Raw genomic sequence first — 22,630 nt, 5'->3', positions numbered from 1 at the left:
TTCTTGGACTTGCGAAGATTGCAAAAGTGCCATGAATATTCCAAGCCATGATGATACCATCGTTCAAGTATCGGAGTCGACGGAAAATAACCCTCTCATCCCAACCGATCCACTGATGGTTGGAAGCGAGCCAACGGAATGCAATCAGGAAGAGTATGACGCTGAAATGCAGTTTCAGCTAGCGCTGGAACAAATGCAGCGGAACTTTGAGCGACAATTGAAGCGGGAGGAAGAAAAGAAGAAGATGCAGCTTATGTTGGAGCGGAAAATGTTGGAACGAAGGAAAGCGATCGAAGCAGAGTTTAACAAAAAGCGGAATGAATTGTACGAGGAATTCCAGTACGATCCTTCGAACCAGGAGGAGGGTGCTGTTGGCGGACATCAGGTGCATACGAATGTGGATTTGGAGAAAATGGAGAGGAAGAAGCAAAACGCTATCAATCGGGGTGCTTATCCAAAATACTCCACACCCAAAACCGCACCGCAGCCTGGTGACGTCAACCACAATGAATCGCTTCTCGAAAAGGTCTCGGAGGAAAACACGCCGCTCAGGAACCCTCTACTACCAACGATCAAAAAGCCCGCCCTGCCACCTTTACCGGTGCCTCAGATTCCAAATCCAGCTACACTAGCACCTAATCCGTTGCTAATCCCAAATCCACGACCACCGCTATATCCTGTTCCGATTCCAGTGTCAATTCCGGCAACACCGGTACCAATACCAGCTCCATTCCCAGCTCCATATACTGCACCTTATCCTATGCTAAACCCAAGTGTGCCAGTATCACACGGTCTGAACGGTAGCATCGAGAATCATTCAATGCAGTATGCAGAACCGGAGCTAACGAGAGCTCAGATTGCCGCAAGGAAGGGCCCGTTTGCAAAGTTGCCGGTGTTCACCGGACGGCCGGAAGAGTGGCCCTTATTCATCAGCAGCTTCAACAACGGGAACAATGCGTGCAACTACTCAAACCTCGAAAACCTCGGAAGACTCCAGGAGAGCATCAAGGGTCAAGCGTTGGAGGCCGTGAGAAGCAGGCTGCTTCTTCCAGAATCGGTCCCCAGAGTGATCGACAGACTTCGACTTCTTTATGGAAGGCCGGAACAGCTCCTCCATTCTCTGATGCAGAAGGCAAGGAAGGCAGAGTCACCGCGTATGGATCGCTTGACGACGTTCATCAATTATGGCATGGTCGTTCAACAACTGTGCGATCATTTAGTGGCGTCAGGACTGATGGATCATCTCGTGAACCCCATGCTTATCACCGAACTGGTGGAGAAACTGCCATCCAGCACAAAAATGGAATGAGTGAGGTACAAACGCCAGCAAGCTGCAGTGAACTTGAGCACGTTTTCGGATTTTCTTTCCGGAATAGTTTCGGAAGCAACTGAGGCCACACTCTATGTCGAGCCGCAATTCGAAAGTCGACCCAACCGGGATCGTAAGGAAAAGAAGCCGAAAGCTAGAGAACACGATGGTCTCTTGAACACACACTTGAGCATCGAGCAGTCATTGGACCAGCCAGCAGTACAACATAAAGGTGAAGGTCAAATCGAAAACCGCAAACCATGCCGGGGGTGCAACCGCACTGACCACCGCATTCGTTATTGTGAGGATTTCCGGAAGCAAGCATGGGGAGACAAAATCAAAATTGTTGAGAAGTGGAAGTTGTGTCAGCTGTGTCTCAACGAGCACGGACAAACGCGCTGCCGGTTCAAAGGACACTGCAACGTCGGTGATTGCAAGGATCGTCACCACAACCTCCTCCATCCGCCGAATTCAACCGAGCCGCTATCAACGAATTGCCACGTACACAACTCGGATCAGCACCCTGTTATTTTTCGAGTGGTTCCGATTAAGCTCTACAACGGAAAGCGTACCATGGATGTTATTGCCTTCTTGGACGAGGGTTCTTCGTATTCCCTGATGGAGAACAGCGTAGCGGATCATATGAAGCTGAGCGGTGCCTGGAAGCCAATACTCGTCAAGTGGACGGCGGGTATGAGTCGGCTAGAACGAGATTCAAGGTCGGTCGATGTGTCGATTTCCGCCCAAGGGTCCAAGGAAAAGTTCCCGCTAGGCAACGTTCAAACGGTTCAACAGCTGCAACTGCCGGAGCAGAAGATACAATTTGCAGAAGTAGCGGATCGATTCAATCATCTTTGCGACTTACCCGTGGCCGTTTGTTTGGACGCCCCCCCCCCCCCCCCAAAGTTCTCATTTGTATAAAACATCTGCATGTGTACGCACCACTTGAGTCCCGCGTCGGCAACCCTTGTGAACCTATTGGAGTTCGAACGAAACTTGGCTGGACTATTTACGGCCCTCAGGGTAACGACAAGTCATCAGTGGGTTTTGCTGGCCATCACGTATCCGGTGTACTAGCAGACCAGGACCTGCAAGAACTTCTTCGAACGCATTTCACTTTGGAGGAGTCCGGTATGTCTGTTACGGTGCTTCCAGAAGCTGCTGAAGATCGTCGGGCCAGAGAACTGCTAGAGAAAACTACCATCCGTGTCGACGAGCGCTTCGAAACGGGTCTGTTGTGGAAGAACGAAAATCCACAACTTCCAGACAGCTTCCCGATGGCGCTAAAACGCATGAAAACTCTAGAGCGAAAGTTGTCAAGAAATCCTGAGCTGCAGCAGAATGTAGAAAAGCAGATTGCTGACTACAAACGTAAAGGATACGCCCACGTTGCTACGTCACAGGAACTAATGGCAGCCAAACCAGGTAAGGTCTGGTATCTCCCCCTAAATGTTGTACTGAATCCCAAAAAGCCGGAAAAAGTCCGGATAGTCTGGGACGCAGCGGCATCTGTTCAAGGGACGTCACTCAACTCCGAATTGTTGAAGGGTCCCGATCTTCTCTCCAGTCTCCCATCAGTACTGTGTCCCTTCCATGAACGCCCTGTCGCTTTCGGGGGTGATATTGCGGAGATGTACCACCAATTCAAAATACGAATGGAGGACAAATCAGCACAGATGTTTCTGTATCGGCCGAAAGCATCAGACCGTCCAGTGATTTACATCATGGATGTTGCCACTTTCGGCTCAACCTGTTCGCCGTGTTCTGCCCAGTATATAAAAAACCGAAACGCGATGGAGTTTACCGATCAGTTTCCTGAGGCTGTTGAGGCAATAGTCGAAAAGCACTATGTCGACGACTACCTAGATTCAACATTCACGGTAGGTGAAGCCATCCAGTGGGCAAGCGAGGTTGCATTCATCCACTCCAAGGCGGGATTCACGCTTCGAAAATGGGTTTCGAACAGCCCAGAGTTCCTACAGCACTTTGGTGAACAAGCGGATGACCAAATGATCCACATTCTGTGCAACAAGACCAATGGCATGGAAAGAATTCTGGGGATGTCGTGGAATACGGATCGAAAGCTGCCATCTAAACGAACCCTGTTGAGCATCGTCATGAGCTTTTTTGATCCACTTGGCTTGTGGGCCCTGTATACTGTTTTCGGGAAAATGATCATCCAAGATCTTTGGCGGAACGGATGTCAGTGGGACGAGACTATCGACGATAAATTGGTAAAGAAGTGGTTCAATTGGACCGCGCTGTTGCCACAAGTGCAGGCAATGGAAATCCCTCGTTGTTATTTCCTTGGGGTGGAACCGTCTGACTATGAGAATCTTGAGCTACACGTTTTTGCGGACGCAAGTGAAGATGCTTACGGGTGCGTTGCGTACTTGCGGATTCTGGTGAATGGTCAACCAAGAGTCGCACTGGTATCGGCGAAGTCCAAGGTGGCTCCCCTACAGTACATGTCGATCCCTAGGATGGAGCTTTTAGCTGCGGTACTTGGTGGAAGACTGTCCTTTGCTGTGAAGGCCAATCACTCCGTGCAGGTGAAACGTCTGGTGATACCCATCGATTCCGCAACGGTACTCTTCTGGATTTACTCAGACCACAGGAAGTACAAACAGTTCGTGGCATATCGCATCGGCGAAATATTAAGCCTCACGAATCCAACCGAATGGCGCTGGGTTCCTTCGAAGAACAACATAGCAGACGTGTTAGCGAAGTGGGGAAAAAATGGACCGCCGTTGGAAAGTGACGGAAACTGGGTGAACGGTCCCGAATTTCTGTACCGCCCCGAAGAAGAGTGGCCCCAACGAAAACTACCAGCATCAAATGTGGAAGAAGAGCTGCGGGCGCATCATTTGTTCCACGAAATTTCGTTCCCTCAGCTTCTAGTAGACACCACCCGTTTTTCGCGTTGGAGTAATTTGGTGCGCTGCGTTGCATACGTGTTCCGATTCATTTCGAATTGCCGCAGAAAGGTGAAGAAGCTGCCAATCGAAGCGATTCAGGCCACATCCGAGCTGGAAAGGTTGCTGAAAATTCCGTTATTGGTAACCAAGACTCCCTTGAAGTGCGAAGAACATCGTCAAGCGGAGAACTACCTGTGGAAAGCTGCGAAGCAAGATGGATTTTCGGATGAAGTCAAGACGTTGCTGAAGAACCAGGAGCTGCCACAGGAGAAGTGGCACAACATTGAACGATCCAGTTCACTGTACAGATTGTCCCCATTTTTGGATGAATTCGGAGTAATCCGTATGGAAGGGCGGTCGGCCTATGCAGAGTTCATTGCTTTCGAGCAGCGGTTCCCCATTGTGCTTCCGAAGGGCCACGATGTTACCAACAAGCTTCTTCTTCACTACCATGTAAAGTTCGGGCACGCAAACCGTGAGACTGTGGTGAACGAACTCAGGCAGCGCTTCTATATCCGAAACATTCGAGCAGTGGTACTGCAGGCGATGAAAAACTGTATGTGGTGCAAAATCAACAAGTGCCAACCAGCAGTTCCCAGGATGGCACCTCTACCTGTACAACGCCTCACTCCTCAGCTACGTCCGTTCAGCTACGTGGGGATCGACTACTTCGGTCCGGTAATCGTCACAGTTGGCCGACGATCAGAAAAAAGATGGATTTGCTTGTTCACGTGCCTAGCGACCCGGGCAATCCACATGGAAGTCGCCCATAGCCTAAGCAGTCAGGCATGTGTGATGGCAATCAGGCGATTCATCTGCAGGAGAGGTGCCCCACTGGAGTTCTTTTCAGACAACGGCACAAATTTTCAAGCGGCCATCAAGGATTTGGTGCAAGAGGTGCAACGTATCGATCTGGAGTGTGCAGATGTATTCACCGATGCTAGGACCCGGTGGACCTTCAATCCACCTGCAGCACCGCACATGGGTGGCATTTGGGAGCGACTAGTGAATTTGACGAAGGGCGCATTGAAGGCTTTACACGATGGCAGAAAATTGACGGATGAAATTCAACTTACTGTGCTGGCTGAAGCTGAGGACATGGTGAATTCTCGGCCACTCACATATGTACCACAGGAATCAGCAGACTTCGAAGCCCTCACGCCGAATCACTTCCTCCGCGGTCTGCCTGCTGGGGAACGTGAAGAGGCTCACGTGCTGACCAATTCGGCTGAAGCGTTGCGGGACAACTACCAGCGGTCTCAGGAGCTAGCGGATATGCTTTGGCAGAGGTGGCTGAAGGAGTACATTCCCACCATAAATCACCGTACCAAGTGGCACGGAGAGCAGGAGCCTATCGAAGAAGGAGAACTGGTGTACGTCGTTGATGGGAACAACCGAAGAACCTGGATCCGTGGAGTTGTGGTGAAGGTCATTCGAGGCATCGATGGAAGAATACGTCAAGCACTAGTGAAAACTGAAAAGGGTGTGTATCGACGTGCAGTTGCCAAGCTAGCGGTGATGGAATTGAGGAGTAAATCTGGCCAGATACCTGGTTTCGACCAGAGTTACGGGAGGGGGAATGTTGCCACCACCGTTGGGCACAACACCAGTGGGTTCACTGACGAGCCTGTCGATAAGTGAGGATAAGGACAAACGTCATGGCGCGGCCGTGACAGGTGTCAATCGAGGAGGATGAATATTAGCAAAAGTGAAGTCTAAAAGGATATACAGAATTTCGAGATAGTTAAATTAGTAGAAGCACAAACATTTTTGAAAACTTTGTTTATTTAGTGAATTTCAAATAAATTGTAATTGTAAAAATTCGTAAGTAATGTTAAACTAATGTTTATAAATTATTAAATCATGCAATTTAATTGTTTAGACTACAGCAAAGCTGATCAACTGAATTTGCTAGGTCAAAGAGCCACGATAAGAAGATCATTGATGTAAGTGGAATAATTACCGTTAAATTCATTGTAGGGGAAATTACGGCTTCGGCATGCCAGACTATTTTCGGCAACCCAAATTGAAACACTATTTTCACTGGATTTTCTTACGAAAACACTTCGCTGAATGCATGCAAACGATTCTTTATGCTTTCAGCTTCAATTTGACTATACTTTTACCACTGAGAAAAAGCAATCTAGCAAGGTTTTCTTGAAATGAAACACACGCACTACAAATTGTAGCTGATTTCGAGTTGCCGATAATAGAACAGCAGATTTACATGCAGTTCAAATGGAATGGTTGCCGAAGAAACACTGGTTGCCGACAATACTCGCTCTCACTAGAGAAGATTGAAAGCGTTTCAAAACAGTTTTTGACAATTCTTTCGACTGAAATTGTTACAGCAGCTGGCAGCAAAAGATTGTAAACAAACCAATACTGCATATGTGTGCGTTCCTTAGAGAAAAAGGCTATAGAAAGAAGGTCGCTGCTTAGGTTGCCGAGAATACGCAAATTCCCCTATTTAATAAGCTACGGCCTGCTTCAAGAAAGTGTATTTTCTGATTATTTGATCTGGACAGCATTGGAACGCCATTAGATTCGTCCTACGGATAAACGTAGAAAAAGGGAATTCGCTAGGAGCGCTTGCTTTGTTTTGAGAACAATGAGCGTAAATATTCATACAATGCACTCTAATAGGATTTATGTTGTAGCTAATAATATAACATATTACTAATTGGTGCACGGTGAAATAATGGATACTATTGATCATTTCAGCTCGATAGAACGGAAATTGGCAATTATGACGAAGTAACGCTTTACCCTATTTATCTCTCTTATATTTTTTATCAACATTATTCAGACAATAGGGTTAACCCCACAAGTGATGATGAGGACTGCGTTGTTCTATCTCATCAAACTTCTGGTGCCTACTCGGGTACGGGACTTGTGGTAAACTTGTATGATCGGTATGCCTACACTTTTTCTCATACTCGAATTCAGAAACAGATTATCTAAACCCTATCCAAAGGCACGATTTGACAGAAAATGTGGAAACTTACTAGTACTAGTCTGGCCGCGAGTTGCACCCGCTGATCCAAACCAAACGAACCATCGTATTCAGATAGACAGATAGCTAGAATTATATAAGAAAAAGGATTTGGAAAAGAAAGAAGTCCAAGATGCCAAGAAAGCAACGATCGAGAAACGAAAAATTGTGCTCTTAAGAAAGGAAAACAAAATCAAAATAAGAAAAAAGAGTAGCCAGAAAACCAAAGGCCAATAATGAGAAGTGAGACAGATTAGTTTAACAGATAAGTTCTGTCGAATAAATCAATTGAAAAAAAAATCATTTTTAATTTATTGATCCATAATTATGTATTTAATTAATCATGAGAACAAAACTTTTTGCTAGAAAAATTAACATAACATGGAAATAATTACTAAGACAATTGAAAGATTAAACATTCAGGTACAGAAAAAACGTTTGTTGCATTGAAATAAATCAGTAAAATACAAAAATTATGATTTTTTTTAAAACATGCATTCCTCTCAAGTGATCCATAATTGTGGGGGGAGTGTTCATACTAGGTCATGTATGGCATTCTGTTTGGCCAATTCGAAACTCTCGGATAGTCAAAATCAACTCTCATCTTTTCCTTAGTTAGTATCTATCCACAATCAATATCAATCGTTTGCCATTCGTTCAAAACCATCAACCACTCAGCGACGTTCAGTTCACCTGTATCGGTAAGAGCTTGTCCATCAAAACATCAATCCCCGACCGACCTCTTCCTTCTAGCCATTTGCCAACCATCATAATCATCACCACACCACCATCTCAAAATCCAACCATGCATCAAAAGATGACACTTTTCGAGAGGAGATCGTTTCTCCAATAACTACTCTCGCGTTGATACCTTGGGCCCCCGATCCTCGCATCATCATCACAACAGCGTCCAGCGTCATCAAGAGTCAACAACAGAGCATCCATCGCTACAGAGTAAATTTGTAACCGTTTCAGAGTAAGAAAGAGAACATTGAGAACGAAAATGCAATCGCCACCTTCCACCGCATCCCAACTAGGCAACCAGAGCACTGCTAGTTGGTCATCCTGCCTGCACGGCCGATGAGATCGACTCGAAATTAAGTGATTTTTCATTCAAAAACGCAAAAGTTTTTCCTGGAAAATCGAGGAAAATGTTCCTCAATCTGCGAGTAACTGACGTTTGAGCGAAGAGAACGAAACTCAGATTTGTGTTGTTTAAAACGGCCGTGCAGCCCGATTGTGTATTCCCTTTGGGCGTTGGTATTTCCATTTGGCGTTATTACTCGGCTCTACAGCGGCAACATGTGTAACGGGTATACATACACCTTCATAGCAACCCGCCCGAGGGAAAGGATGGATGGATGGTTGGCTGGTCGATGACGGAAAGTTGCACCGAGCGGAGGCATGGTGATGATGGTGTGGTGATGTTTGCCATCTTTTTTCTCTCTTGCCCCCCTCAGCAGCCCAGCAGCATTCTTTTTCCATTCGTGATGTTTTTGAAGAGAAGATGGTTACATGGGAATATGGTCAGGTTGCACTGATTTATCGTATCTTTGAATGTCTGTGCGATGCCCCTAAGTAATTAATTGATTTTTTTCCCGCCCCTTCATGTTCTGGTCCTTCGGTGTGCTTTTTTTTTTTGATATTATTGTTCGACTCGAACACAGAGCAGCTTCTCGGATTGCTTCATGCACGCAAGTGTGTGAGAGGGTTGCAGTTGTGGGAAGTACTTGGCAATGGCTCAGAGTCTGATCATCAATTTAATTGTTATTGCTTGGCATGGGCAAAATTGTAGCAATTGAAATTTCTGAAACCGATGCTGATGATAATTGAAATTGAAAACGATTGATGGTGGTTCATTTAGGGGGGGGAACGGATGATGGCGACATTCTGTAATACAAGCCATTGGCATACGGCGGTGGGGCGACAACGGATCCTATTGATTTTTAATATCGCGAGTGTGTGGGCCAAACAGTCGCAACAAATCGAATCCTAATTGTTGATAAGTCATTCAATGCGAAAAATCGTATCATTATGAATGTCATACTAAATAGGATGACCCACAATAACACACCTTGGGCATCACCCTCCTAATGGTAGCCAAGGATGTTAAAAAATTAAATTTGTATGGCTTCAACTCTGAAAAACCGTGATTTAGAGGTATTCCCGGTGAGTTTTATAAAGGTGATTTTTCATGGTCAGAGCTGAACAAATATTTCTAATGCATCGAAATGTAGTGCAATATTTGTTCAAATCTCATCGGGGCTACCTTGAAATCACGTTTTTCAGAATCCTCCTTCTACTTCTTCACATTTCAAGTTTATTTATTATCACATATAAGCTTATTGCGAGCGCACAAGTTAGAGTTCTAGATGCACTTCCACAGTTATTAATTGAGAGCTTTCGATGCCTGTACCATTTTTGTATTGGTAGAATTGTGTGGCAAATACAATCATACTACCAATCAAAAAAAATACTACATCGGATCCAACCCAGCCATCTCCACCATGGACTTACTTTGAAGCTTCGCCTCAACCTGGGAGCAACATGAAAACTCTACACACTTAGAAATAATTAATTTTACACGAGACTTAATCCATATTGGACGTAAACACATGGAGCGTAAACAAACATTTCATGTAAAATTAAGTGTTCGCAAACCGAAACATAAGCAAGTTGACAAAGAGAACGTTTGATTGAATTGATTTTCTCGTTTCATTCAACTGATTCTTATGTCAAAAGAGCCGCTTACATGTGTCGGTCTCAGGGAACGAAAATTTACATGACTTTTTCGTGGTGTGTAGTATATTACCAGTGTACCCCGAAAATTTGGTGCCTCCCTTAGCTCAGTCGGTAAACTGTTCGCGTTTTTGAAATATAAGACGTTTTTGGAAGGCCTTCAAAAATAAATGTTTTTCATATATTTTCTAAATTAATAGTCGATTGCTGAATTTATGTATGGGCGCAAATTAGGGGCATTTAGGCCGACAATACATTCATTTCTCCTAGTAGTCACACAAAATAAATGGTGGTAAGCTCCAACCGGTATTATCCTCGGATTAAAACAAAATCAAGACTCTACGGCTGCTTTAATGTCGACATCATAGTTAATCAAAACAACTCTAAGCAAACACTTAGCAGATCATCTAAACAGGGACGGTATTAAAAGTTAAGCCGAGTTGAAGCTTACCACCATAACTGTAGAAAAATAATGCTAATAAATTAATCATCTATAGATTTAAAGCAATATTTCAAATCTCCTCATTGATGAGTTAGGTAAAGAAATGTGCGTTTGACTAGTACAGTCGCATTCTATTCAATTTTCATACTGCCGTACTCTAGCGGAACTATCTACCTACCCTCTTCAGACCTTTCTCTAGCAAATAAATTATCACATTAAAGCTTCATGTTAGATAGTATTTCCAAACAAATACTTTGGCAAATATGAATTCACGGTCTTAACGATTGACTCCTTCCAGTATGCTTTGCACAACCTTATTGTATTGTTAAATTAAATCATTTGACATTGTACGCCATTTTGTTTTGATTTTTTTCACATTATCAACTTATTCTGGATCCTTCTTGAGGTTCCTACTGATGATTGATCAATATTTTTAAAATGACGGTATTATAATGAATTTGGTGGGTTCTAGTTTTTGGCTACAACTGCAACGTTGTTGGTGGGTGAGTGAGTATTTGTGGTGAAATAGTGTTAGGTCCGATGGAACGATTGGTCGAGACGACGAACGGAGATTTTGGTGACGCTGCCGATAAAGAAAATGCTGCCGACATGAGCGCGGCAAGAGTGAAGCTACCTCCGCTGGTAGTGAAAAATGTCCATCTCAACGAGCTCATCGCGGATCTGGCGTCGCTGGGTGTCAAAGCCGAATTCAAATTGGGCAGAATCAGCACCAAGGTGGTGCTCAGTACCAAAGCGGAGTATAACTTGGTCATCGCCCACCTGAGGACGTCCAAGGTGGAATTCTTCAACCACGACATCCCCGGTGAAATATCGTTCAAGGTCGTCATCAGGGGCCTACCAATTTTCGACCCGAAGTTTATCGAACATGAAATCAGGGACCGGCACAAGCCGACAAGAAGAGACGAGAATGTGAAGGCGTATCCGGATAGCCTTTTCCTGGTACACTTCCAGAAGGGAACGGTGACGCTCAACGCACTGAAAGCCATCCGGTCTATCAATTCCATCATCGCCCGCTGGGAACCATACTGTGGCGGCTATCGTGATGTGACTCAGTGCCAGCGGTGTCTGAACTTCGGACACGGCACCCGCAACTGCAACATTAAGCCACGCTGCGGAAATTGCGCTCAAGACCATACAACCTCCGAATGTGCTGCGGATGAAGCTGTGGCGTCCAAATGCGTCAACTGTGGTGGTGCTCACCAAGGATCCAATAAGCAATGCCCTAAACGCGAGGATTTCAAGTGCATCCGAAAACCGGAGTCCGCCAACAATCAATCAGGACGAAGGAAGAATAAAGCTCCGCCTCTTCATGGACAAGTGAATCCAAGGGTGCGATCCGCCCTCCTTCAAGAAACGTCTGGATCTTCTGCCAGACAAAGCTCTCAATCCCCCCTGGATTCTGGACACAACCAACAGCTCAACCAAATAATCCCGATCTGTTCTCAGCCGAGATTTTCATCAACATGACCGGTGCTCTATTGTCTAAACCACTAATCATCGCTACCTGGAACGCTTGCTCTGTAAAAGCGAAACAGATTGAGCTTGCCGACTTCCTCCGCAAGCACAGCATCAACGTGGGCCTACTATCCAAGACCCATCTAAAGTTCGGCGACAGCTTCTGGTTGCGTGACCACAACATTATCCGGCTTGATCGCACCAGCTCCAGGGGGGGGGGGGGGTGTAGCGGTCATCGTCAGAAAGGGAATCAAGTTTTGCACTCTGCCCCACATTCGCACTTCTATCATCGAGGCCATTAGTGTGGAGGTGGAATCACCAACTGGAAACGTCCGGTTTATCACTGTTCACTGCCCACGCCAGTGTTCCGCAAGCAACGGACTAGGAATCCCATTCAAGAAGGACCTGACCGCCATCACCCGTACTAGCTCCCGATTTATCGTTGGTGGCGAGACATACGTTCGACAAGTTCCTGTGAGGGGTAAGTTTGTTGCTATTGATTCCCACACCCAATTTTTGATTCGGTTGAGAAATGTGCGTAGACGTCAGTTTCAGAGGACTAGGCAAAAAAACGTGAAATGGTCGATCTGAACAGGCAGATTGCTTCCAGAATGGACTCCCTCCGAAATGAAAGTTTCGGGCGTGTTGTCCAGAATCTGGACGACCACTCCAGACCATCCTGGAAGGTAGCCAAGGTCCTGAAGACTCATTCCAAACCCATTCCACCTCTCAGAGTCCAAATGATGACGATCGGCTTTTAATCACCGCACAGGAGAAAGCAAATGCTTCATCGAATTTGCTTGGCTCGACTATCCAAAGTCCGCTCGATGATCAGGTTGCGCAATGCGTTCAAAACCTAGATGTCTCCCCTTGTGTCGTGCCTCCGGCAGATATGATTACAGTACAACAGATTTGCTCAGCGCTGAAATGCACCAAGAACATGAAGGCTCCCGGGTTTGACGGTATATTTAACTTGATCTTGAAGAGACTCAGCATGAAAGTGCAGTCTCTTCTAAACGCTATCTTCAACAGATGTTTGGAACCGCACTACTTTCCAAGCATCTGGAAAGTAGCAAAAATCATACCAATCCGCAAACCCGGTAAGGATCCAACATTGTCTTGAAGCTACAGACCAATCAGCCTCCTTTCAGCGCTGAGCAAATTGTTCGAGTAACTCATTCTCAATCGTTTGCTCAAATTTCTCGAAGAAAGCAACATTATCCTTCCGGAACAGTTCGGGTTCAGAAAGGGGCACTCCACCAATCACCAGCTAGTGCGGGTGATGAATAACATCCGAAGTAACAAAGCTGTATCCAAGTCCACAGCCATGGCCTTGTTAGACGTTGAAAAGGCGTTTGACAATGTTTGGCATGATGGACTTGTGTACAAGCTTTGTAACTTCAACTTTCCTTTACATCTGGTTAAAATCACCCGTAACTACCTTCAGCAAAGGTCGTTTAAGGTATCGTTGAATGGTTGTCTTTCCGACACGTTTTCCATCCCAGCAGGAGTCCCGCAAGGCAGTCTGCTGGGCCCCTTGCTTTACAAGATTTATACTTCCGACATTCCTCCCCTCGGTGACGGTTGCGTGTTCTTCCTGTTCGCAGATGATACCGCAATAGCCGTCAAAGGAAGGATGCCTCGCGACATAACGAACAAACTTCAACGATGCCTTAACGCCTTTGCTGATTATGCCACCACGTGGGAAATCAAAATCAATGCCTCCAAAACACAAGCGATCATGTTCCTCCATCGGCAATCGCCCAAACTGAAACCGGCTCCATCTTGTACTCTAATCATGGATGGCACAAGGGTTGAGTGGTCTACCGAAGTAACCTATCTCGGGATGTTGTTCGATGAAAAGCTCCTCTTCCTTTCGCATGTAGAGAAAACTGTAGTCAAGTGTTCTACCTTGGTTAGGTGTCTGTTTCCGCTGATTTGCCGCAGATCTCGCCTCTCAAGGGTGAACTAACTGGCCGTCTACAAACAAATCATAGCACCTGCGGTCCTCTACGCAGCTCCGGTGTAGGAATCATGTGCACAGACTCACAGGAACAAAATCCAGGTCGCTCAGAATAGAGTGCTGAGGATGGTACTTGATCGTCCTTTTGACACTAGAATAACAAATTTACATGAAGAGGCAGGCATTGCCAAAAAAAAGAGTCCAGAATTAATGAAATTAAGACTAAATTTGCACAAAAATGTAATTTATCAGAACATGCTTTGATAAGCAATTTGTTTATAGTAGATTAGGTGTATATAGTAGTTGTAGTTGTGAATAATAGTAGTTATAAGTAGTCTCCTTTTTTCAAATTTTAAAACAAACCAATCCCACCAAGGTGGTCATTCTTAAAACAGGCCTGATAGGACTAGGAACTGCAATTAATAATAATTGAAATTTCACAGGAACTAAAGTTGAAAAGACGCATCTGTGTCACTTGATAAGTTATACATGTAAACCACACAAATTCAAGAAATATAGATCATTTAAAGTCAAAGTGCTTCAGCTCATTTTCGCTTCGATCGGCGGGTAACCAGGTAGCAGCAGCAGCAGCAGCAGCAGCAGCAGTAGGAAGGCGGTTCCTGTCAAGCGCGCAGAGTTCGAGTTTTGCACCTCGAACTTTGCGCGTTGTTCCCGTCGAGATCATTAGCTGCTGGTAGCGGCGTCGCCTCGATGGCGCAAGCGCTCCTTGCCTGAATGATAACTACAAATCTCGATTACTTTTCGGAAGGACATATCAGCTTTTGTAAACAACGCATTTTATCGCCGGTTTGGCATAACTAATAGCTCGCCCCACATACTAACACCGCTAACAGGTTGGGAAAATTTTCCCCTATCCGATGGTAGTACTAGCATGCGTGGGTGAGCTACCAGTCACGCCAAATCGACGATTAAATGCGTTGTTTACAAAAGCTGATACGTTCCTTCGATCAAGTAATCGAGAAATACTTCTTGGGCTGTGTACCAATTGCCGAGTTAAATTTAACTCGTGGTTAAACGTGACATTTCGTAAGTTATTTTCAATGTTCGAAAATGCCGGAAATTGATCAGTTTTCAAACAGAGCTCAGCCACGGTTACCAGAATTTAACATATAGTCGGTCCGAAATAACCACGTTCGTATAGCAGGGTTATTCGATAACTCATCTGTCACATTTAACCACGAGTTAAATTCAACTCACCCATAGCGACACAGCCTTGGAAGTAAAATTAGGGCCATCCATAAATTACGTATATTTTTGACCAATTAACCCCCCTTCCCCCTCGGAATGGTGAATATTTCGCGATCAGAACATTTTAGCTTGAGATCCCTTCATTTAATTCTCGGTATATCTTCAATCTATTGATTGAATTAAAAAAGTCTTAATATGGTTTTTTAAGATATCGTGCGTTTTGTGAACGCACATTCATTATTTTGCTTAAGAAAACGGGGTGTTTCTGTGGTGATTAAAAGGATTAATGTAATAAATTATCAGACGGTACCTCTATTTATGCTTTTAGATTACCTATGAAAGTCCCTCCTACTTGGAGAATTATGCTACACAAGTAGAATCTAAAATGGAAGAGCTAACTAAATTGTTAGAACATCAGGACAAAATTTTCGAGAAGCTGCTCCACCAGCAGCGCGAGCCCCAAGCGGTAGCACTAGTACCTCAAAATGTTCCGCTTCCTCCGCCATTGTTTCTTGAAGGGGACATGGATGAGAACTTCACATTTTTCGAAGACAACTGGAAGAATTATGCCACGCCGGTGGGCATAGATGACTGGCCTGATGCGGAAAATTAAAAAAAAAGTGAGCTTCCTACTATCAGTCGTGGGTACGGAGGCGCTAAAAAAAGTTTTGCAACTTCGACCTAACAGCAGCAGACAAAATATCGCCGGATACGGTACTGGCAGCCATAAAGGTCAAAGTGACACGAACCAGAAATATCATCGTGGATCGGCTGGACTACTTCACGGCCAGCCAGACTGCGATGGAAAGTATAGACGATTACACGGCACGTTTGAAGACTCTAGCGAAGCCTAGTAAGTTTGGAGCTCTAGAAGCGGAAATGATCACCTACAAACTGGCCACCTCCAACAAATGGTCACATCTTAGATCAAAAATGCTCACGATGACGGGCCTTACGATAGATCTGTGTCGTGTAGAAGAGATTACTGCGAAGCACGTCCAAACCCTTTCGTCGGACAAGATGTTGGAGGTAAACAAGGTCCAAACATCATCATCGAAGGCTCGTTTGTGTAAGTTCTGTGGAGATTGGCATGCATTCACAAAAGGCTCATGCCCAGCCTACGGAAAAAAGTGCAAGCTGTGTTCCGGAAAGAACCACTTCGAAAAAATCTGTCGGAAGAATCGATCGAGCTCGTCGAAACGGAACCGTGTACGAAGAGTACAGAAGATAAACGAAGATACCTCGGATGACAGCGATTCAGACAACGAATGCAGTGAGCAGGAATCAGAAATCGAAAGAGAAATTGGCAAGATTTTTGATAACTCTAATAACGAATTCGTTTATTATTCAGTTCCAACCTGGATCGGGTATCAAGATTGGGTCTGCTTGTTTTCTGACAAACGTCAGTTTGCTAGTTTGTTTTTAAAACCTAGCTCAGGTTGAGGTTCGCACTGACAAAAAGTTCGGTTTCGCACTGGGTTGGAACTGGTTCCAACCCCGATAATAAACGAATTCGATATAAGAAAGGAGGGAATGTTCTGGCGGAGGTGCTCTTGAAGGTGAATGGCAAATGGAAAAGCGTAAAATGCGAGCTGGATACAGGTGCCAATACTAGCTTGATCGGGTATGATTGGCTGTGCAAGCTAACCAGATAATCAGATCCGGAATTGCTCCCGTCACCGTACAAGCTTCAAGCTTTTGGTGGTGGCGTAATCAATGTTCTTGGTCAAGTCAAACTACCCTGCAAGTGTCAATCCAAGAAGTATCTACTAGTACTGCAAGTCGTCGACGTCAGCCACAGGCCATTGTTATCGCTGGGTGTGCACAACGTTTGGTCTGATCAAGCTTTGTAAGTTTGTCAGCATGGTACCTACCCAATCGTCATCGGGAGAAAGTGATCCTAATGGGATGAAAATATATCGTATCGAAGCCGAGAAGACTATCGAAAAGTTCAGTGACGTTTTCCATGGATACGGGAAAATGAACGGAGAAGTCAGCTTGGAGATCGACAGTAGTGTTGCACCGGCAATACAACAGCCTCGCCGGGTCCCAATCGCTTTTCGGCCGAAGCTGAAGGCAGAACTCGATCAACTTCAGAAAGACGGAATCATCACGAGGGAGTATCAACACACATAATGGGTGAGTAACATTCTTGTCGTTAAGCGTGGTACTGCAGGATCCGAGTCAATGCGCATTTGCTTGGACCCTATTCCATTAAACAAGGCGTTGAAAAGGCCCAATTTCCAATTCGTTACCCTGGATGAGATTCTGCCTGAGCTGGGTCAGGCTAAGGTATTCTCGACAGTTGACGCACGAAAGGGGTTCTGGCATGTGGTGCTAGATGAGGCAAGCAGCAAGCTAACGTCGTTTTGGATACCATTTGGGCGCTACCGTTCGCTGAGGCTTCCTTTCGGCATCTCTTCTGCACCCGAGATATTCCAATCAAAACTGCAGGACATAATTCAGGGGTTGAACGGCGTAGAGTGCCTGGCAGATGATCTTCTGATTTATGGTCGAGGCTCAACCATTGAAGAAGCACTTCGCGACCACAACACTAATTTGGAGAAGCTACTCGTACGTCTGAAGCAAAACAACGTAAAACTCAACAAGTCGAAACTCAAACTCTGTGAAACCACAGTAAAATTTTATGGACACATACTCTCGACAGAAGGATTGCAACCGGATCACACCGAAATTTCGTCTATCAAGCACTACCCGGTTCCAGCAAACAGGACGGAACTGCATCGGTTCATTGGGATGGTCACGTATCTCAGTCGGTTCATTCCTAATTTGAGCGCCAGCTTTTCGAAGCTGCGACGGTTGATTTCGGAAAAGGAGTCGTGGCAATGGACACAGGCAGGAGATGAGGAGTTTTCGAAAGTGAAGTCCCTAGTGTCAGATATCACGACGCTACGCTATTACAACCACTGATTGAACCACTGATCGTCGAATGTGACGCGAGCTGTTTCGGGCTTGGTGTGGCCATATTCCAGAAAGATGGAGTCGTAGGTTACGCATCCAGAACGCTGACGAACACAGAAAGAAACTATGCCCAGATCGAGAAGGAGCTGCTCGCAATTTTGTTTGCATGCGTACGTTTCGATCAATTGATCGTTGGGAACCCCTGCGTAACTGTGAAAACTGATCACAAGCATCTGATCAACATATTCAGTAAACCGTTGCTAACAGCTCCGAAGAGATTGCAGCATATGCTTTTGAATCTGCAACGCTACCACCTAAAGCTGGAATTTGTTACAGGAAAGGAGAATGTGGTGGCAGATGCGATCTCTCGTGCACCTCACAACGATTCAACCGAACACAGTAAATATCTACAAGATCTTCCAGTAGCTGGAGGACTGCAACGTGACAGCTGTTTGGATAGCATTATGAATGCCACGGAGCAGGATACACCTTTGCAATCCGTAATAGATTTCATACGAAACGGCTGGCCCAACACCATCGACAGAGTTCCGGCAGCCGCCAAAATTTATTACAAATATCGAGGTGAACTATCTACCCAAGACGGACATGGTCCATGATCGACAAGGTGCATGTGAGTCTCTGAAACTCGCACGGGAAAATATTTTCTGGCCGAGTATGAGCGCACAAATTACAGATGTGGTAAAGGAGTGCACTATCTGCGCTAAGTTTACTCCGAGTCAGCAGAAACCTCCAATGCAGAGTCACGCTATTCCAGTCTATCCGTGGCAGATTGTCTCGATGGATGTATTTTTTGCTTCCTACCTAGGCAAGAAGCACCAGTTCCTCGTAACAGTAGACCATTACGATTTTCTGTTTACAGCTAAGCGAAACAATTCAAGCTGAGCATTGCATTAGGTCCTAAGGAACACTGACAAGATTATCTTCGTCGACTTTCTCCTTGAATCCAGCCGGCCCAGGTATTTTCAGCACACATATCGATTAAAGAAGTTTTTATCTAGCATCTAATACGAAAAACACAACAAGAAACGATTCTGTGCTCAAGTTATTAAGGCTGTGTTCCATTTGGTGAATTTTTACTTAAATTTGACAGATGGAACATTTTCAAATAAACCTGCTATTCCAGCAGACTTATTTCTGACAGACAAGGAATCAATTTGACAGACGCTTTCTCGAAAATCGGCCGATCTACAACAGAGGGACTTTCGAACATCTTAGTTTATTTTCGAAGTTACAAATCTAAGTGAAAATTTTCCAAATGGAACACAGCCTTAGTATTTTTTAATTTGTTCAATCGGTAGATAAAAGATGTACCGAAAACTTATTGCAGGGATTCATTGATGCAAAATTGTGCATTCCGTTTTTGTGTGTGCATTTATTTTTAGCGTTTTGAAGTTGAATCGCTGAAGATCCATCTCATTACCATAGAAAAAATTTCAAGAGTACAGATATCAGTTCTCACAAAACTTATAACAAAGAAACTGGAACTTCACGTTTGTTGCAGTCCAGTATACAAGGAGTTTCAATTTCATGAGTGATGTCACAACCGTCCAAGATTTGTGTCCTAGAAATCTTGAAGTGATAGGGAATATCAGCCATCATGACGGTCATTGTTGAACACTTCAATGAATCACCTGAAGAAAGCCTTACTCATATCTGATTGTAATTTAGGAACCAAATTTTATGAGGTCCTGAATTTAACCAAGTTTTACTAAGTAGGAAATCCATAATATGTACATCAGACCGAAATCATAGGTATCTACTGTATTTTAAATCAATATCTAGATAAATGCACGAGAATGTCACTACACAGCTTAACGTCACAATCAAAGAAAGGCGCGTAAGTACGATGCAAACTGTTATAAATATTGAACACGAATTTAATTTGAGAGAGTGAGTGCTTATTAGAGTAATGGTATTTCTACGAACGGTATGTACAATTAATATCAACGCTATTAACACGCTTGTAAAGAAGTCTCTTCTGAGAGATTTCGTATGGAATAACGATATTGACATCGTGTTCTTACAGGAGGTGGCTTTTGAGGATTTTGGGTTTCTCCCCTCTCATGCCGCTATCATCAATATAGGGACTGAACACAAGAGCACAGCTATTCTTGTGAGAAAAAGCGTTAACTTTGAAAACGTCATTATGAGTTCCAATGGACGTATAACGTCAATAACAATAGATAAACAAAATTTCATTAATGTTTATGCAGCATCAGGTTCAGGTTATAAAAATGAAAGGAACATAATGTTCACTACTGATATTATTCCGCATTTATCAACCAACAAACGGAATGTTATCGTAGGCGATTTCAATTGTGTTTTGTCTAGAGTGGATTCAAATAGTAGAAATGCAAATATTTGCACAGGTTTGGAAACATTAGTTAATACACTGAGGATATACGACGTAGAGATGAAAAAAAAAATATGAAAACCAACTTTACTTTTATTCGAGGTGATTCCAAATCCCGATTAGACCGGTACTACGCATCAGCAGAATTCATCGATGAAGTACGATCGATTACTACAAAAGCAGTTGCTTTCTCTGACCATCATGCTGTAATGGTGAAATATCAGGTACCTGATAGCATTTCGCTCCACGTTCGTGGAAGAGGCTATTGGAAAATAAATCCAAGTCTCCTTTTTAATGAGAATGTATGTGATTCTCTAATACGAAGTTTACTAGAATGTAAAAGGAACGGTATGTATCATAACGATATCAATGTGTGGTGGAATGAATACGCCAAACACAGAATTTCTAGATTCTTAAAAAATCAAAGCTTTCTTTTAAATCAACAAACACATAGAGAGAAACAATTTTACTATGTATGTTTGAATGAAATTATTGAAAAACAGTCGGCAGGCGAAGATGTTTCCACTGAAATGTGTTTCGTAAAGTCCAAATTAATGGAAATTGAAAACAATAGGTTATCAAATTTAGGAATGAAAATTAGCTCGAATTCTCTGCTGCACGATGAAAAAATTAGTTTATTTCAATTAACATCTCGAATAAATAGACAATCGAAGAGTACAGACTCTTGCTTAATAGTTGATGGTGTTACAACGTCTGATCCTAGTGTATTGAAGAACTACTTGTTTTCACATTTTAGTAAGGTTTTCCAATCAGATAACAATGAAACTGAATACGAAGAGATTCTTGGACACCTTACAGCCAAGATGTCTGATGAAGATGGAGCTGATTTGGTCAGGCCTATAGAAAAAACTGAATTAGAGACAGTTTTAAAAGAAGCTGCCAAAAAGAAAACCCCTGGTCCAGATGGGCTGACTTACGAATTTTATTTAAGATTTTCTGAATACCTCATTGATGATTTGGTGGTACTCTTCAACAAATACTTGGTCGAAGGTGTGCGTCCCCCTATGAACTTTTCGAAGGGTATAATAACCTTGATTCCAAAGAATGGTAATCCACATGATATAGCTAATAAAAGACCAATAAGGTTTTGACAAAAGAAAAACTTGAGATTTGTTCCGGCCTTACTAGGTTTTAATAAAAATTACATAAATTTTCCATAACTCTTTGCTGTTGTTTTGATGCTGATCAATCTTCCTTTGAACATATTCACAACGAGTTTTCTTTATCAATTGTGAATACTTATAACGCGCGATTGTGTACCTATTCCAATGATTGTCATTATTTGATCTACAAAACTTTTTGTACCATTTGTCCTTTTTCCATTTAAGACGCAAAAGATCCAAATTGTACCAACTGTTCGAGTTTTTCAAAGAAACAAACTTTTGCTCAACTAGTTGATTAGTACACGTTTTCAAAGCGTTATTAAGAACAGCTGTAGATTCATCTAAATTACCGGCTGCGAATGGAAAATCCACGCTCCTCTCAACAAGATTCGAAACAGCTTGCTTCGAATATTTCCTCCAGCACTTCAATTTTACAAAATTGTCGTTATCGTTAACATGTTATAAGACATTAATCACTAAGGTCTCATAATCGGTTATTTTCGAATCAGTATCCATAACTGAACAAATGGAATCAAAATTGGAGTAAACGTGATCAATTAAAGTTCTACTGTGCCTGGAAATACGCGTATATTCATTTACCGTTTGCTTTAAATTATAAAACTCAGCTAAACGCTTCAAGTGATTCGAATTATGGTTATCACGCCTATATATTTAATTTACTAGAATCAAGGAATGTCTCGAGCCAATTCTCTAAAACTTCAACAAAACGCTGGTCACTAGAACTGGAAGAATGATACAAAACACCATAATTGCCCATCTTCATGCCACGTACAACTGCAATGCCCAAGAACCAGTTGCCATCAATTACTTCGTTGGTACGAAGGTTGAATTGAACTGATTCTTTGACATAAATAGCAACACCGCCAGTGTGTCTTGAATGTGATAAACAAGCAGCAACAACATATTCCGGAATACTATACTGATCAAAAGCTTCAGTTTCTACAATATGAGTTTCAGATAAGAAAACTAAAAGAGGACGTTTTTCCTCAACAATCTGACGTAATGCTACGTAGTTTGTTGACAACCCCGCAATATTCAAATACAAAAAAATCGAATTGATTCACATTCCCGGAACTTGGCTGCTATTTATTTCAACGCAAGCTGCTTTTCTTCTGAACAAAAAATATTTTATAGAGCA

General features: G+C 43.6%; 1 protein-coding gene across 1 annotated transcript; it reads left to right on the top strand.

Annotated features, from left to right (window-relative positions):
- The first annotated feature begins 1,305 nt into the window (after nucleotides 1–1,305).
- LOC135705239 (uncharacterized) lies at nucleotides 1,306–17,982 on the top strand. The gene is made up of 6 exons (XM_065226849.1): nucleotides 1,306–1,309; nucleotides 1,377–2,140; nucleotides 2,332–5,836; nucleotides 15,740–16,120; nucleotides 16,169–16,324; nucleotides 17,720–17,982. The coding sequence occupies exons 1-6, from the start codon at nucleotides 1,306–1,308 to the stop codon at nucleotides 17,980–17,982; spliced, it is 5,073 nt and encodes a 1,690-aa protein (XP_065082921.1).
- The last annotated feature ends 4,648 nt before the right edge of the window (nucleotides 17,983–22,630 follow it).

This window comes from Ochlerotatus camptorhynchus, unplaced genomic scaffold (genome assembly GCF_037179485.1).
Source record: "Ochlerotatus camptorhynchus isolate MF236.1 unplaced genomic scaffold, CSIRO-AGI_Acam_v1.1 ptg000262l, whole genome shotgun sequence".
Taxonomy (NCBI): domain Eukaryota; kingdom Metazoa; phylum Arthropoda; class Insecta; order Diptera; family Culicidae; genus Ochlerotatus; species Ochlerotatus camptorhynchus.
Note: the sequence above shows the minus strand (reverse complement) of the source record. Positions and strands in the feature narration are given on the sequence as shown.